Source organism: Nematolebias whitei, chromosome 9, assembly GCF_014905685.2.
Source record: "Nematolebias whitei isolate Nwh7 chromosome 9, NemWhi1, whole genome shotgun sequence".
In the NCBI taxonomy this organism is placed as follows: Eukaryota; Metazoa; Chordata; class Actinopteri; order Cyprinodontiformes; family Rivulidae; genus Nematolebias; species Nematolebias whitei.
Genome location: NC_056506.1, coordinates 20,683,416 through 20,700,978, shown reverse-complemented (window position 1 = coordinate 20,700,978; position 17,563 = coordinate 20,683,416). Strand labels below are relative to the sequence as shown.

The following is a 17,563-nucleotide window of genomic DNA, read 5'->3' as shown; positions in this document are numbered from 1 at the left end:
TGGGAGTCGATGATGTGCAAAATGGTTTTGATATTAGTAGAGGTGTTTGGGGTTTCAGGAGGTTAAAAAAATATATTTTTTGTATCCAGACTTTGAGACGCTACAGTCCAGCCAACATTTTGTGGCTCTCTAGGGTTTCTGTACTGTCTACATTTTTAGTCCTAATTCTGTTCATCTGTACTTCTGATAAAAACTGGACAGTGAAGCTCCTGAACTTTAGTGATGAAAGTGCAACAGTGCTGTGTTCAGTGTTATTTGAATTTGAACTGCTACTACATGTTTGTTCATTTTGTTTACTTGATTTGTTGGGGATTTTTGCTCTAACTCATCACACACGAGAATAAGTTCAACCCCTGTGAAATACAAAGTTATTACCAACCCGTTGGTAATTACCCATGGTAATCGCTGCTCCAGTCCAAAGAGGGGTGGTGGTTTGGTGTGTGACGCCCAAGCTGGTGGTAGTCCACTGATGATGACATCACTGATCCACTATTCAGCATACCTCCTCCCATTGGCTGATAGTCAGACTGGAGAGATGAAGGGTAGCCCTGGGATGGAAAAAATGAAAAACACATTTATTGTTTCTGGGGGAGATAAAGGAAGTTTTGATTAGATGTTCAGATGTGTATTCTGCTAACATGACTTTTGACATGAATTTTGACTCAATTTTAAAGTTGACAACGTGTAGCCGCCAACATGTGTCACTTTCACCGAGTGCAAAATAGACAGAAAGAGCAGTTAAATTTCCTCAGACCGTAAACAAAACACTAATCGAGCTGACCACGTGCAGAAAAGACTTGAGTGTTTTAAATAAAATCAGAACCAAAAGTGCCCTGAGATGACTTCTGTTGCAACTTGGCACTATATAAATAAACTGAAATTGAATTGACTTGAAAAGACGTGTGTTGAGGAACTCAGTTGGGTTGACGTGAAGCATTACAGATTAAACACGTGACAGACAGCTTTCTCATACTGTTTTCAAAATGTGACTTTTTTACTTGGTGATTCTTTTTGTATTTAACCAGATACTTCAACTAAAAGTGTCGCTGTCACCATTCTCCTCAGTAATGTATTTGTTTATTGTTGGCGTTTGCATCCTGCAGCCAGGTAGTCACACAGACAGTATGTCATCACTACATCACACTTCATCCCCAACGCTGGCTTACATTTTCATGTTGACTGTTACGGCTCTATTACTACCTCGCTTGGTGGCACAAAGGTGCCACAGCAGTGGGCTGAATTCAACACCCCCCATGCTGCTTTGATCCATTCATAAAACCCACCAAGTTGGCCCAGAAGGTGACTTGGTTCCAGCGTTTCGAGAAGACGCCTACAGTAATACAAAAGACTCAAATCGTAGGTATATTTATGTGCAGAAAAAAACAAGTATTTACCGGTAAGTACTCGAGCTTGAACTTTTCCTTTTCCTGTATTTTACAATGATGCCACTTCAGTGGTGGTTTTGGTCTAAGACTTGATGTTGTTTGTCTGACAGCATCACGTTTTTAAAGCAGACTGAATTGTTTGTCCTCAAATATCTAAACAATAAGAAAAAGATTTGAGCTGTAGCTGGTTAGCTGCCTCACAAAGTATTTTATCTCCTATTTTTATTTCTCTCTAATGAATAACAAAAGTAAAGTCATTACAGACGGATTGTAAAACACATTTAGATTATTTTGATGTTGCAGAGACAAAAAGATGATTCACAATGAACCCACTGACACTCCAGAGTCACTCAATGTGAAGTCTTTGCAGGTAGATGTGTAAAAGGCAACATAATCTGCAAACATTTAGTACTCAACATCTTTACCACTCTAAGGTTAATCTTTTAAATCATGCACGAGCAGAAGACGAATTACCCTAAAACAGAACCTTGTGGATCACCTATTTTCAAAATTAGACTGATTTCATCTCAGCAGATTTGGCACATCGTTCTCTATACTTTTACATATGAACTGAACCACTTAGGAGCTTTTTGAGAGCAATAATATTTTTAAATGCTTTATATTATCATGATAAATATTACTTTTTGTGATAAAATTGAACCACAGACATCTGCTTATCTTCCATATACAAATATTCCATCCATCTATCCATTATCTTTTACCCACGTCTTCCTTTTTGGGTCACAGGGGTCACTGGTGCCCATGTCCAGCCATCACTGTGCGAGAGGAGGACACCCATGACATGTCTCCAGTCCGTCACAGGGACATAGAGACAAACGAGACAAACAACCATTCACTCTCTCACTCACACTTAGGGACAATTTAGAGTTACCAATCAGCCTAACATGCATGTTTTTGGTCTGTGGGAGGAAACTGGAGCACCCGGAGAAAACCCACGCATGCACGGAGAGAACATGCAAACTCCACCCAGAAAGGTCCCAGCCAGATTTCATCTGGCAACCTTCTCGCTGAGAGGCAGCAGTTCTAACAACTGAGCCACCATGCCGCCCCATATACAAATATTCTTCTTTAAAACTTTTTTTTTAACTTTTAAAGTTTTAATATATTTAAAAAACAGACAACTAATGCTGCCCCATATACTGTAATACTAAAGAAAACAACTCCAGTTTAACACTTAAGTTTATATACTTAGACTTATACTTAGACAGACTCAGACTGCAGCGCGTTGTGCGCTCAGCTGAGAAGGTGATCGGCTGCAGCCTTCCATCCCTCCACGACCTGTACGTCTCCAGGACTGTGAGGCGAGCAGGTCGGATCACAGCTGACCCTGCTCACCCTGCACACGGACTGTTTGAACCACTCCCCTCAGGCAGGAGGCTTCGGTCCATTCGGACCAGAACCTCCCGCCATAAGAACAGTTTCTTCCCCTCTGCTGTTGGACTCCTGAACACTCATAATGCTACCTCATAATGTCTGCTTTGGTCACATTACATCTGTATTATAATTGAGTACTCCATCTGTACTGTTTTCTAAGCTTTTTTATTGTTTTCTATTGTATGGGTGTACACATGGTTATGTTATGTTTTTAATTTTACTTTATTTGTGGGTGTACACAGGTCTTATGTCTTATGTAATGTTCTCATTTTTACTTAATTTTTACTTTATTTTACTTTATTACTATTCGCACCTTATGTCGAAGCAAATTCCCAGTTTGTGAACCTCGTTCACTGACATGGCAATAATAAACTGATTCTGATTCTGGTTATTGTGGTAGTACAGTGTGTCAGTATTAGGCCTGTCACAATAACAAATTTTGTGATGAACAATAATATTGTTTGAAATTTGACAATAATTAGTAATTATTGTCAAATTTAAAAAGAAATGTTGGACAATTTGTTTTGTGTGCAATACCTCTTTTGACCACCGGATGACAGTATAAGACTGTTTGAACCGAAGGGTGGATAGTGAGGGAGTGAGCAGCGTGTCTCTCTTTAAGAAAAATGGGAGGGAGGCCCCTTGACATGACATGAGCCGTCTCTCTTCGGTTCTCAAAATGGCAGACGCTCGCTGTTTAGCATAGCATTTGTCACATCAAGCTTTTAATAAAAAAAGTCAGTAAACAAGTTCTCAGCTTCTTTTTGCAGAGAAAAACAACTTTGTACATGAAGGCACAGGTTTCAACCGTGAATTTTGGAGTTTCGACAAGATGGAGGTTTTTTCCCCGAGGTCAGCCTGTTAGCTTAGCTCGTAGCTTAGCTTCTCAGATTAGCTGCTTTTAAAGATCCAAAAACATGATTTTGGACGGTTAAAACAGATTTTAAAGCGAAAAGAGAAAGGGAGGGGTCAGTGAAGAGCACCGGAGTTGAGATTTTTGTCATCCAGTGTCTTCAGTAGAAAGAGAGAGACCCGAAGAAATGATAAAGCCGGTAAATGAAAATGACGTAGATATTTTTTCATTTATCATGTTGATTCATGATATTGTGATGTTGATTTAGTTGTTCATTTATCATCAATTGATTTATTGTTTATTGTGACAGGCCTAGTCAGGATATTTAAATATATACACAGAGAAACTATTCTTTTAGTGTAAAAAATCTTGACGTACCGGTACACAAAATTAAAATGTTTGTGTTTATACTTATTATGGAAGGGTCACTGATTCATTCATTTTAAGACTAACATTTAAAGTTGTCTTATGGGGCAAAAAGTCAAACCCTTTACACAAATGTGTGATTGAGAAGGCTTTAATTGGGACCATTTATGTCCTTGAATCTAAATAACTCCTCAGACAGCTGATGCTTTTGTACATCAGTTATTAGTGCTTTCATATGTTGCAAAGATGCTGTCAGATGAACAAAGATATGAATGTTCCGTATGTATCCCAAGTGAAAAGATGACAAATTAGTCACAGGTTCATTATGGGTAATTACTAAGGTTTGAGTATCTTGCTGGTTTCATCATATGTGAAGGAGGAGGAAGTGAGTAAAAAGACAAGAGGTTGGGCAGGAGACGAAGGAGGAGGTAAGCATTTCTCAAACCATAAGATACTTGAGGGAAGGGGAAAGGAGGATAGAAAAATGAGTGTGTGCAACCATAAAGTGTAGTGGTGAGTGTGTGTGAGGGAGAAAAGGAGAAAGGGGCTGAAAGGGAAGTTAATCTGAGTGTTGTGAGTGAAAGAGGAGAAAGGGGAGGACAGCAGGTGGTTGAGTTCTCCCCCACTCTCCTCCCCCTCTCCTCCTCTACCTCACCTATTCATCTATTGTCGAGCAAATTCTTCTCCTTCACTCCTTCACAAAGACCCCATCTGCCTTCTTTGTCTCTCACCCCCCCCAGCTCTCACTCCTCACCCAGTAAAAAAAGTTTGAAGCTCTGTCACTCTGTCCTCACTCCCTCTCTCCCCCTCTTCACTTATTATTGGTAAAAATATGCAAAATGGACAAAAGACAAAACTAGAGAACATCAGTAAAAATGTAGTGTGAATCCTGAAAGTCTGCTGAAACTTGATGAAAAAGATGAAACTGAACTGTCTAGTCAAAACTAAAACTAGCCAATACAAATCTAAAAGCTAAAACCAGCATAACAGATGCTAAAAGCTAAAATTAGCAGAGCATTAGCTAAAATAATCAAAGTAATCAAACAGTAGCTAAAAATTAAGTAGAAGTAGATTTCAAAGAACACAAAGTTTTTCAAGGATTTGATCAGTTTTCCAAATTTTTCAATAAAGTTAAAAAAAGTTATATATTTAAAAATGTATAAAAGTTACAAAAATCTAAAGTCATACTGAAATGTCCTGAACAAGCAGGTCATTTTTATTTGAAATAGCTTAAAGTATGTTGATGTATTTACAGTCCAAAAAATGTACATAAACTATAAATAGGAAAACATCAGTACTACTGGTGGATCGAAGGATTAAAAAAGTGAATCACAGGTTTAAAACTGAAATATTCTCACAATACATTTATATTTTTTGTGGTTAAACACATTAACTTGCATTATACTGATCCTGCTGATCTCCAAAGTCTTACAGTGAAGAACTCCAGTCGTTCTCATCACAAGATCTTCATCTAAATCTCTGGCGTAAAGGAGGCGGGCAATATGCATTACGTCAAGGAATGTATTTAATTTAAAAAAAGGATAAAAGGTCAAGAAAAATCGAATCCAGTTTGCATTCACTTGGAAGGTTAATTGAATGAAAGAAATAACTACTGTAGTTTTAAAAAATGTAAAATTAGGCTGTGTGGCGTCACCACTGGGTGGCAGTAGTGAGTATTTTGGTTGTGTGTAGAGTACAAGAAGCAAATGGAGCAACAAGAAAACAACAATTATAGTAAACAAAAATACAAGAGGAAATGGAGAGAACTGGTCTGCTGTATTTTAGCTTTTCCTCTGCGTGATGTTTTATCAAGAATGATGCCACAAAGGTTTACTGCTTTTGGTCAGACAGGAAACAGCTGGTAAGTAACATTTTACTAGGACTAGTACTAGTACTTATATTTTCCAGTCAAACACATTTGGCATGAGTTGCTTTCATCTTTTTAACATGCATCAAGCCTTCTTTGAAACACAAATACATAATCATTTCTGTGCATTAGCTTTTTTAGATTTAAACCAGTTAGATTATTTTTATATATTTATTTCTAAATATAAATCAAACACAGCAATGAAAAAATAATTGTTTATTTCTCATTTGAATCATCTGTATTTATTTTAATAAAAAAAAAAAGTTCAGCTTCTAGAAGGTCAGCACATAAAAATATGGTGTCTTTTAGACAATAAATAACACAAAGATATTCCATCTGAAACATAACCCCATAAGACTTTAAAATCTGCGTCAGTCCATCGGACAAATCAACATGAGAATTACAAGATGGGTCCACATTTAGTCTGAACTTGTTTGTGTATGCAGAGGTGCTCTCTAAAGGAAATCTTGTTTCACAATAACCCCATTAACTGACACAGATGGAAACAAACGACTGATGGAAAGAAAAGCGAGTGACTCAGAAAAATGTTGTTTTTATTGGAGGCACTGACAGTCCCTGCTTTACTCAAGAAAGTCAGATGAAATTAAATGTTTAATTACTGCATCTCATCTAATGTTCGGCCCATTTACAGCTCACACTACTCACTAAGTATTAAGATCATGATAAATACTGTGGGTTTTTAAACATGTTTACATCCCATAGGGATTAAAATGTAAATAATGAAGTATAAGTGCATGATAAATGTCATATTAGTAAAGGCTTTCTAAAAGAAATCATACCTACATATTTATGAAAAGTGTAAACATATATTAGTTAAAAAGTACATTTAACACCCACTTAACCCACTCCTTCCTTTTAAGGTCATGGAGGTCACTGTGCGAGAGGTGGGGGACACCCTGGACAGGTCTCCAGTCCATCACAGGAACACACAGAGACAAACAACCATTCACTCTCTCACTCACACCTAGGATCAATTAGAGTCACCAATCAGTCTAACATGCATGTTTTTTATTTGTGGAAGGAAACTGGAGTACATGGAGAAAACTCACGCATGCACGGAGAGAACATGCAAACTCCACCCAGAAAGATCTCCAGCCAGGATTTGATCTGACGACTTTCTTGCTGAGAGGCAGCTGCTCTACCGTGCCGCCCAAACATTAAACAACCGATTACAATAAAACAATATTAAATATGTTTACAGCCGATAACCCAGGAAGCATTACACCACTCCCAATATACAGTCTCAGACGGCAACAAATGAATATAGTTGTTTGTTGTTTCATTTTTCAGTTCATCTTACTTTTAGTCAGAAAAACCTCTCAGTAGAGCAAAGGTTGTGTTTGAAAGACTCTCTGAAAACACTTTTCTGGACTCTGATGTTTTTATAGTTGTGACTGGTGACTAGTTTATTTAATCATATCAGCCGTCTGTCAGACTTTAACCCTGTGAATAAATTAAACAAAAAAAACCTAAACTAAATGAAGTTATAAAATGAAATGTTCACTGAGTCTGACCTGTGTGATGGCAGGCGCGCGGGTCATTCCCAGTGAGTGTCCGCTGAGCTGCTGGTGCTGGTGGTGATGTGGACTGTGCAGCCCTCCCAGGTGTGCCTGGCTGTGGAGTGGAGGGCTCACCTGAAGAGGAGGGGTGGACGCTGCTGCTATGTTACCCAGGGACAGGGCTCCCTGGTGGGGGACACTGGCCCGTGGCACAGTCCCTCTGGAGGACAGAGCTTGGAGCTGGGGATGGATTTGGGCGTGAGGAGGGGGCACATGTGGGCCAAGACCAGGGCTTGAGACGTGGGAAGGGTGTGACGGGTGAGGGTAGGGCATGTACATGCCTGGGTGTTGAGGAGGAGGAAGAGGATGGGTGAGTGAGCTGGAGGAGGAGTGCTGGCCTGGGTGACCAGGGTAAACAGAAGGTTTAGGAGAGAACATGGAGGTAGGAGAGGGGGAAGACGTAGTGGAAGAGTGGGGGGGTTTCATCTCAGATGGGTCGTTGTAGCTCTGGAAAAACAAAAAGTTGTAGAATGTTCATCAGTTTGTAGATGAACGCTCCTGTTAAACACCAATATCTGAATATCCAAAAGGTGTGCGTGCGTGCACGTACCTGTGAGACCAGACTGGCTCTGTAGGCAGCCAGCTGTTTCAGATACTCCTTCTTAGCCGTTTCAGTCTTCTTCTTGTAAACCTGAAACAACAAAACATTTACTCAAGACATGAACTAACCTCCAGTGCTTGAACAAACAAATCATGAAAGATCATGGCAATAATAAATAAATATAAAACAATATTCTTGTATCATAAGGCTCACACATTTTTAAGTTAAGTTAGAGAGATCTATTCTTCTTATAAATGTCTGTAATAAATGTTTTTACCATTATGCACTGCTTCACATGTGTGCTCACATGTGCAATGGGAAAAATGCAGAGAATTAATTTCCCCATTGAGGACTAATAGAGTACAATAAATATGTCAATAAATAAATAAATTCTGATAATCAAACCTCACTCAATCGAAGTAAAACATTGAGAACATGGGAAGCAAAGAAAAAAAGATAGAAATAGGAAAAAATTACATTTGAACAAATCCAAAATAGAAAAAAGAACTAGAATTAACATTAAAATATATCAAACTAATGGGAGATTTTAGCTATTTGTCTATTATTTCCTTATCTAATTGTATTATTTATTAACTATTCAACCTACTTTTTATGCGAAACTCTTTATTCTGTAGAAATTTGGTTTTAGTTACTTTTAAAAATTAAATCACTCTTAATGACTAATAATTCACAAAAGGTAAATAAATCTGATTTGTCTTATATGTTTCTATTATGTATGATACAATCCTATTAGCAGAAATATAGGGCTAAAATATTAAGCATTTGGTTCTGATCTGGGATATTTATCAATAATAGCTAGGTCTGTCGCAATAAACAATAAATCAATTAATCACATGATAAATAAAAATTATCGACCTCATTTTCATTTATCAGCTTTATCGTTTCTTTGTTTCTCTCTTTCTACTGAAGACACTCGATGACGAAAGGATCAACTCCGGTGCTCTTCACTGACCCCTCCCTTTCTCTTTAAAATCTGTTTTAACTGTACAAAATCAAGTTTTTGGATCGATAAAAGCAGCTAATCTGAGAAGCTAAGCTACGAGCTACGCTAACAGGTTGACCTCGAGGAAAAAACCTCCGTCTTGTCAAAACTCCAAAATTCACGGTTTAAACCCGTGCCTTCATCTAAAAAGTTGTTTTTCCTCTGCAAAAAGAAGCTGAGAACTTGTTTACTGATTTTTTTTATTAAAAGCTTTGTGTGAAAAATGTTATGCTAAAGAGCCCAAACCATACTAAGCGTCCGCCATTTTGAGAACTGAACAAAAGGAAAGAGAGACAGCCCATGTCACGTCAAGGGGCCTCCCTCCCATTTTTCTTAAAGAGATACGCTGCTCGCTCCCTCACTATCCATCCTTCAGTTCAAACAGTCTTATACTGCCATCCGGTGGGTAAAAAAAGGTACTACACTCAAAACAAATTGACCAACATTTCTTCTTAAATTTGACAATAATTATTAATTATTGTCAAATTTAAAACAATATTATTGTTTATCGCAATAATTTCTGAGACAATTAATCGCCCAGCAAAATTTGTTATCGTGACAGACCTAATAACAGCAAAATTCAGTAATTCAAACACTATAAAACCACTTCACAGGACAGTTGAATCCTGACTGATGAATAATAAAAGGTTTTATTAGTGAAGTTGAGCTTTAATTATTTTAAACTGTCAGAAAAGCTAAATGAGGTGTAACACATTTAGTAACTGTGACCTTTTCTGGTTCACAAATCTATAATTATTCTCCTCATGATTAAAAAAATCCTATGTGATTTAACACCAAGTCACTAATTATAACTTTAATGGGTTTTTTTAGGTATGATTTAAGAGAGATGAATTGTGTTTAATTAGGTTATGTGTTTGTGATTTATTTTGTGTTGTGTTTTATTTCCCCCACAAAAACGAAGCATCTGAACAAGAGGCAGGATTTTATAATTTCCTCAGTGGCTGTAAAACATTTTATTTTCCACAACAATTGGAATTCCCTATAACAAATCCCAGGAGTTGAGTAAAACTATCAGCAGGTGGAATCAGATGATAATGAACCGAGAGGTTTTCTAAATGTTCCGCAGAACTCAGGAGAGAACCTTCAGAACCGTGCACAGAACGGACTGTACCTGCTTCTGTTCTTCTCCCAGGCCGTCCCACATGGAGGCCACAATCTTTGACACCTCCCCGAAGGTGGCGTTGGGGTTCTGGGCCTTGATGTTGGCTTGGGTGTCCCTGAAGAACAAGGCGTAGGCTGAAACCGGCTTCACTGGCTCATTGGGATCCTTGCGTTTCTTCTTCTTTGGTGTTTTGGGTTTCTTTGAGATGTCGACTGATGCGGGACGTTTCTCTCCCTGTCAAAAAGCACCAAACAAACAAATATCTATAAACTGTACGAAGACAGACGTATGGATGAATAAAAGCAAAGATTAATAGAAAGATTGACATAGCTTTTTGGACAAAGCTGAAAAGGCTAAAAACTACAAAATGTAAAAAAGTAAATTAATTTGGCATTATTACAAAAACTGCAACTTTTGCTCGTTTTCTGACATTTATATGACCTCAGCTGTTATTGTTTGAGTTTTGATTGCAGAACTGATCAGTCCTCTGGTTAAATCTTTATAACGCCTCGTGCCTCCATGAGACCACAACTAAACAGCACGTCAGCAACAAGTAGGGTCTACTCTCCATCTGCTAATAACACAAGATCAATCAAGTACACCTTCTGAAGGTGAAAAACAAATTCAGTGAAATAAAAACGACATGGAAATGTTTTTATTATTATTATTATTATTAAATCTTTTCTGACTTCCATAGTTTGTTTTTGTGGATCTGGGCTTACATGAATTGTGGTTTTATATAACTTATTTATTGTTTCTGTGTTATTGTGTGACTTTCACAGACTGCTTGTTATTTGTTGGTTTTATCTTTACCATTACTTCTCTTTGTGAATAAATACTTCCTGTTTACTTTTGTTCTCTGTCAGATTTTCATCTTTGATCTGTTTGTTTTGCTCGTGCCTGCTTCTTTATATTCACCGTCATAATGAATCCTCTGAGCTTTTCTGTCACGGCAGTATTTTATTCTATATTATAAAGAATAGAAAGTGTATTTTCCCTAATCATAACTGTAGGAAGACTAAGTCTGGACTGAAACAAACAAGTGACAGAAGTCATGGTATACCTGGTAAATCTCAGCAGCTTAAATCAGACTGTGGTTATTTTATAAAAACTCTTCTACAACCAATTCCTCTTTTTTGTCAGAGCACAACAGGCTAGCTGAATCCTCATGAAAATGATTACAATATAAAAATACAAAAAACAAAAATACGAGGAACAAATTTTATCTGACATTTATGAATAAGAAATAGATATCTGGCTTTAAACAGAATGCCTTCTTTCAGAAATGCAGAAAATCTAATTTTCTTATATGAAGCTGCACAGAACAAATTCATTAGTGACTATTTTGTTGTTTGTTTTCAATCGACACAGAGGAAGCTGGAAATAAAACGATTAAGAAAAATGTTAAAGCATGTGTTATTATAATTTGTATCACTTGGAACTAAAACTGTTTATATTAGAGCAGGCAGATGGAACAAAAATAAAAATGAGTAGCAAAAGTGTTTAGGTCAGTTTAGAGGCTGAAACATCTGCCATCCAATAATTGTGAGTCTAAATTATGACATATGAGTTATCTGTTAATTATACACTTTCCACAACCTCAAGAATAATATACGAAAATTACAGCTTTTATTTAAGCTAAAATGCAGATTTAACAAATGCTAACATGGAGTTACATTGTGGAACATGTTATTAATGTCAAAGTGCCGTCTGCTTTTGCTTCTGATGAAACAAAATCATGATGTCAGAAACTGTGAGAGTTCTTCAGACTGACACTGAAGCCTTGAGGACTGTGGAGGCTCATAAAGTAAAGACGGTTAATTTAACACCACCTCAGTAAAATATTTATATTATGGCAACGTTTGTGAAAATGCCAGACATGTAAGGGTAAAGGTGAAAAACGAGCAGGGACAATTCAGCCAAGAATAACTTCAAATAAAGTAAATGAAAGATAAAACATAAAGAGGCTTATTGCGTCAAAGGCTGCTTGAACTAACACTATATGACTGACATGGCAGAATGTCTGGTTTAATACTTAAGAAACAATCCAAGACCTCTTTAAGGATAGTTTGATCAAAATTCCAAACAAAAGATTTTTACCAAGTTACAAGCTGCAGTCATATTCAGAGTCATGCAGTATATTCATAACTCAACTTAAACATAGGCCTGTCACAATAAACAATAAATCAATTAATCACATGATCAATGAAAATCATAGACCTCATTTTCATTTATCAGCTTTATCGTTTCTTCGTGTCTCTCTCTTTCTACTGAAGACACTGGATGACAAAAGGCTCAACTCTGGTGTTCTTCACTGACCCATCCCTTTCTCTTTTCTTTTTAAAACCTGTTTTAACGATCCAAAATCAAGTTTTTGGATCGTTAAAAGCAGCTAAGCTACGAGCTAAGCTAACAGACCAACTTCTGAAAAAAAAATCTCCGTCTTGTCGAAGCTCCAAAATTCACGGTTGAAACCCGTATTTTCGTGTAGAAAGTTGTTTTTCTCTGAAAAAAGAAGCTGAGAACTTGTTTACTAATTTTTTAATTAAAAGTAGGGATGCACCGATCCACTTTTTTTTTATTTTTTTACTTCCGATCCGATCCCAATACCTAAATCTAAATATCGGCCAATACCGATCCAGTTCCGATATCATGATCATCATTGGTTTTATATGAGGCTGTAATAATCTCCTCTCAAGTACAATTTGTACAAATATATGCATGCATGTCCAAAAAGGCAACTTAAGTTGTATTAATGTTGGATAAGTTTTAAAGTTAGAATTAAATTCTGCTAACACAAAACATGTTTCTTTTTATTCCTAGTTTTAAAGTGGATATTAAAGTGATTAATTTAAGTGATTGTTTAAAGTTATTTTATATTTTTTTAAATAAGGGGCAGATATAAAAATTATTATGTAGCTGTTTTTGTTTTTAATATAATTTTCAAATCATATGTTTTTTATGATTGTCTACTGTTGTACTGATAAATATCTCCTGGAGGGTTAAACTATATCTTGACTGGAAGTATGAAAATGTGAAATCCTTCATTTTCTACAACTGATAGTGTTTGGTCATTAATTATGAAGTTTATCAACTTCTCTGTAAACATTTGAGCTCTGTGGTTTCAGCGACGTCTTCTTGTTCAATCCGAAGCAGGCAGTCTGATTTGGGGCAGCCGCGCTCAGTCTGTCCCTCCTCAGAGACGGGCAGACTGAGCGGGGCAGATTGGACGCTGCTGGCCGGGGTCGAGTCGCCTCTTTCGCTTTGAGCAAAGAGCAGCGCCCCGCTGAAGCCACGGAGCTCGAATGTCCATCGTAAAACTAACTTTAATGTGGTTTAATGTGGCGCTATGGCTCTGCAGACATTGCACATTGCTGTCTTGTTTTGTGGCGTTTAGTGTAAAATACTTCCACACAGCGACATGTTTAGATGAAAAGTTGGTTAGCCGTTAGCCACAGTGCTGCTAACTCAGTCCTCACGTTGTAGCTGGCTGCAAACTATGAACTGAATTTCCTGAATGTGAGGCGGGTCTTATTACTCTGGGTTCATGAGACACGCCGCCGTTCAGGAAATCCATTCCATAGTTTGAAGCCAACTTGCATCATGGATCGGAAATATCGGCAGGTGGATCGGAAAAATCTGATACATAAATTATGTTGGTATCGGAGGCCGATACCGATACTGGATCGGATCGGCCCCATCCCTAATTAAAAGCTTTGTATGAAAAATGCTATGCTAAAGAGCTCAAACCACACCGAACATCCGCCATTTTGAGAACCAAAAAATCCGCCATTTTGAGAACCAAAAAAAAAAAAGGGAGAAGAGACAGCCCATGTCACGTCAAGGGGCCTCCCTCCCATTTTTCTTAAAGAAATACAATGCTTGCTTCGGTTCAAATAGTCTTATACTGCCATCCAGTGGTCAAAAAAGATACTACATTCAAAATAAAATTAACCAACATGTCTTCTTAAATTTGACAATAATTACTAACTATTGTCAATTTTCAAACAATACTATCGTTTATCGCAATATTTTCTGAGACAATTAATCGCCCAGCAAAATTTGTTATTGTGACAGGTCTATTTAAACACACAACACTAACTTCAATTAAAGGCCAAGCATTCCTTCAAGGAATTCATATCACCCGCCGCCTTTCATGTCAGTGTTTCAGACTGAGATCATCATATGATGAGAAATGAGTTGTAACAGTGTTGGGCAAACCTCAAAAATAACAGTACGAGCAACTCACACAATATTTTGATATCTCACGTGATATGTTAGTGCTTGGAGTATGTGTTGAATGACTGTCAGCTACTAGCGCACACAATTTTAGCTTAATATATGAAAAATTCACTGACTGGAAACCATTTCTGTGCAGGCTGTGTAGATGGTTTAGCAAGCACCCTGAAATGAAGTTTACTTTAAAAGTTAATCAGTTGTAGAGCTAATAATTAATTTCTGAGAAATGTGTTGCAACAATCTAGTTGTTTATAAAATATTTTGCTAACAGGCAAAAAGGGTTGACTCCAATAGCTAATGCTACATATGTGATGTGAATGACATTCAGCTACTACTACATCAACTTTTAGCTCATTATCTAAACATTTGTCTCAGTTTGAGCCAGTTTAGTTTTCTATGGTCATTTGGCTGTGGGTAAAATTTACTCAAATAAATATGATGGGTGAAAAGCTGTTTTTCTTTAAAGTATCCACATTGTAAATTGTATCCAATTTACATTTTGTTTAGTTATATTTAATTTTTGTTCTTCTGTCATTAGGACATCCTCAAATACCACATCTGTGTCTCTCCTGAGTTTTTTTTAAATCTAATGTTACATATAATATGTACCTAAAACACACACACATCATTTGCTCATGTTTACTCTGGTCTGCAGGCCAGTGTGGGTGCACATATGTATATCTACAAAAACAGACTCAGTTTTGATGTTCAGGATTTTAATGTGAAGGGACAATATAGCTGTTTTGTGTTATGCTTTCTGTCTTGAAGCCAGTAAACCTGTACAACTGCTAAGAAAACGTTCAATTTTAATAGTTTCATTTCCCCAGAAACAGAAGAGACAGGTTAGTGCAGTTTGTTTTGATGTGGGACAGCTCTCTGGAAGGCGGCTCATTTATACCCAGTTGAAGGGTCTATAATGACACAATGTTATAATCCCTTAATGGTAGTTTCATATCTCACTGTTACAGCTCAGTGAAATGTAACACAATGACTCATACAGTCAGAAGGTCCTGTGTTTCTGCGTATTTGTGTGTACTCTATACATCTGTGTTTTTGTTTACCCTGAGTCCGTCATCATTGTCATCCTCATGCGCTGAACTGGCTGGAGACGGTGTGGTGGATTTACTTCCAGGAGGAGAGGGGGAGTTGTGGTTAACAGGGTTCCCGTTCAGCCCCAGCTGGGATTGGTTGATGGTAGACAACTGGTTTTGATGGTTTAGACCCGACTGGCTCCTTGGTCCAAGTGCTGCTTTGATTGGTTGTTGGCTGCAGGTAAACCGAGAATCCGAGTTTACCATCTGCTGCATCTGAGTAGACAGGAAGTGATGATAATGACAGAATAATTAGATGAATGTTCACATTTTTTCATGTCCTTTAAAAGAAGTTTACGTCATTTACTTGGATGATGAAGACAAAATGTATCTGTACAAAGCTACAAAAAAAAAAAGGTTAAATCATTTCAGCTGGACCAGTTTATACAAAGCTACATGTATTTAATTTTAGCACTAGTGTCACAAGTCTTAAAGGTGGGTCATTCTGAAACGATAAAAAGCTAAAGCTTGAATTAACAAACCCACAAGAACCTACAAAGTAATGCAGACATTTTCAAGATTCATGACATTGTCATGAAATACAATATGTTGTTCAATAACCTGTACCTTTCTTTGGTCAATCACGTGAAATTTAAATACTTATATATAAAAAGTCTGAGAACACTTTGATTCCTCTATTACACACTGCACTGCTGCACTTTTGTTTTTTTACATTTACATAAAAGCAACAGTTCTATTATTAAGGTCATTTATCTTTAGTTGTTTAAAAAATGTGTTGTTTAGGTTTTTCATGATCAAAAATGTGTATAATATTAAATCCACGCCCATAAGGATCTTTACAACTTATAACCTAAAAACAGTAAATTTTATAATAAAATAATATTAAATATAAGGATAATAAATATTATACATTTTATATACAATAAAATTATAATAAATAATCTATTTATAGCAGCACAGTGGCGCAACTGGTAGAGCTGCTGCCTCTCAGCGAGCAGGTCCTTGGTTCAAACCCCGGTCCAGGGGCCTTTCTGGGTGGAGTTTGCGTGTTCTCTCCGTGCATGCGTGGGTTTTCTCCGGGTGCTCCGGTTTCCTCCCACAGACCAAAAACATGCATGTTAGGCTGATTGGTAACTCTAAATTGTCCCTAGGTGTGAGTGAGAGAGTGAATGGTTGTTTGTCTCGTTTGTCTCTATGTGTCCCTGTGATGGACTTGCGACCCGTCCAGGGTGTACCCCGCCCCTCGCACAGTGATTGCTGGACATGGGCACCGGCGACCCCCGTGACCCAAAATGGAACAAGCGGGTAAAGATAATGGATGGATGGATGAATAAAATCCACATGCAACTGTGTGCTTTTCTTTTGACTAATTGAATTACAGTAGTCCCTCGTTTATCGCGAGGATCCGTACCCTGAAGTCAGATTTATTTATATAGCACATTTAAAACAGAAACTGTGACCAAAGTGCTTAACAACAAGAAAAAAAGATCACAGCATCAAACAGAAAGTAACAAGATGTAATTACAGCATATGGAATAAAAATATAAAACACAAAACATAATTACCATACCATTTTATTTATAGAGCACCTAAAACAGCAACAAGGCCAACCAAAGTGCTGTACAGACAGAACAACAGACAACACACAAACAAATATACAAAATGAAGTAAATCAGAATATAGACATAAAAACGATGCAGATAATGACGACAAACCAGTGTGGAGCATACAGGTTCAAAACACAGATCATCTGGTGTTGAAAGCTACTGAATAGTAGTGAGTTTTTAAACAGGACTTGAAAACCGAGAGGGAGGGGGCCTGTCTGACAAGCAGAGGTAACTCGTTCCAAAGTCTTGGTCCTGCTACAGAGAAGGCCCTGTCACCTCTGCGCTTAAGATGAGTTCCTGAAACTGTGAGGAGCAACTGGTCCGCTGACCTCAGGGAGCGTGGTGGGAAATACGGCTGTAGCAGAGAAGAGAGATGGGGGGGACACTGTTCAGCGATTTGTAGACATACAGGAGTATTTTGAACTGGATTCGAAGGTGAACCGGTAACCAGTGCAGTGAGGCCAAAACTGGTGTAATGTGTTCTCTTTTGCCTGTACTGGTTAAAAATCGGGCTGCTGCATTCTGGACCAGTTGTAGTCGTGCAATGGAGGT

At 37.5% G+C, this 17,563-nt stretch overlaps 1 protein-coding gene across 1 annotated transcript in view; it reads right to left on the bottom strand.

Annotated features, from left to right (window-relative positions):
* Positions 1–17,563, bottom strand: part of tox (thymocyte selection-associated high mobility group box) — a gene marked incomplete in the record, with an annotated part of 66,735 nt that overhangs the window by 1,300 nt on the left and 47,872 nt on the right. Inside the window, 5 exon segments of the mRNA XM_037681544.1 lie at positions 394–548; positions 7,402–7,893; positions 7,997–8,077; positions 10,123–10,347; positions 15,414–15,659. Of these exon segments, the coding sequence (XP_037537472.1) occupies positions 394–548; positions 7,402–7,893; positions 7,997–8,077; positions 10,123–10,347; positions 15,414–15,659 (1,199 nt within the window).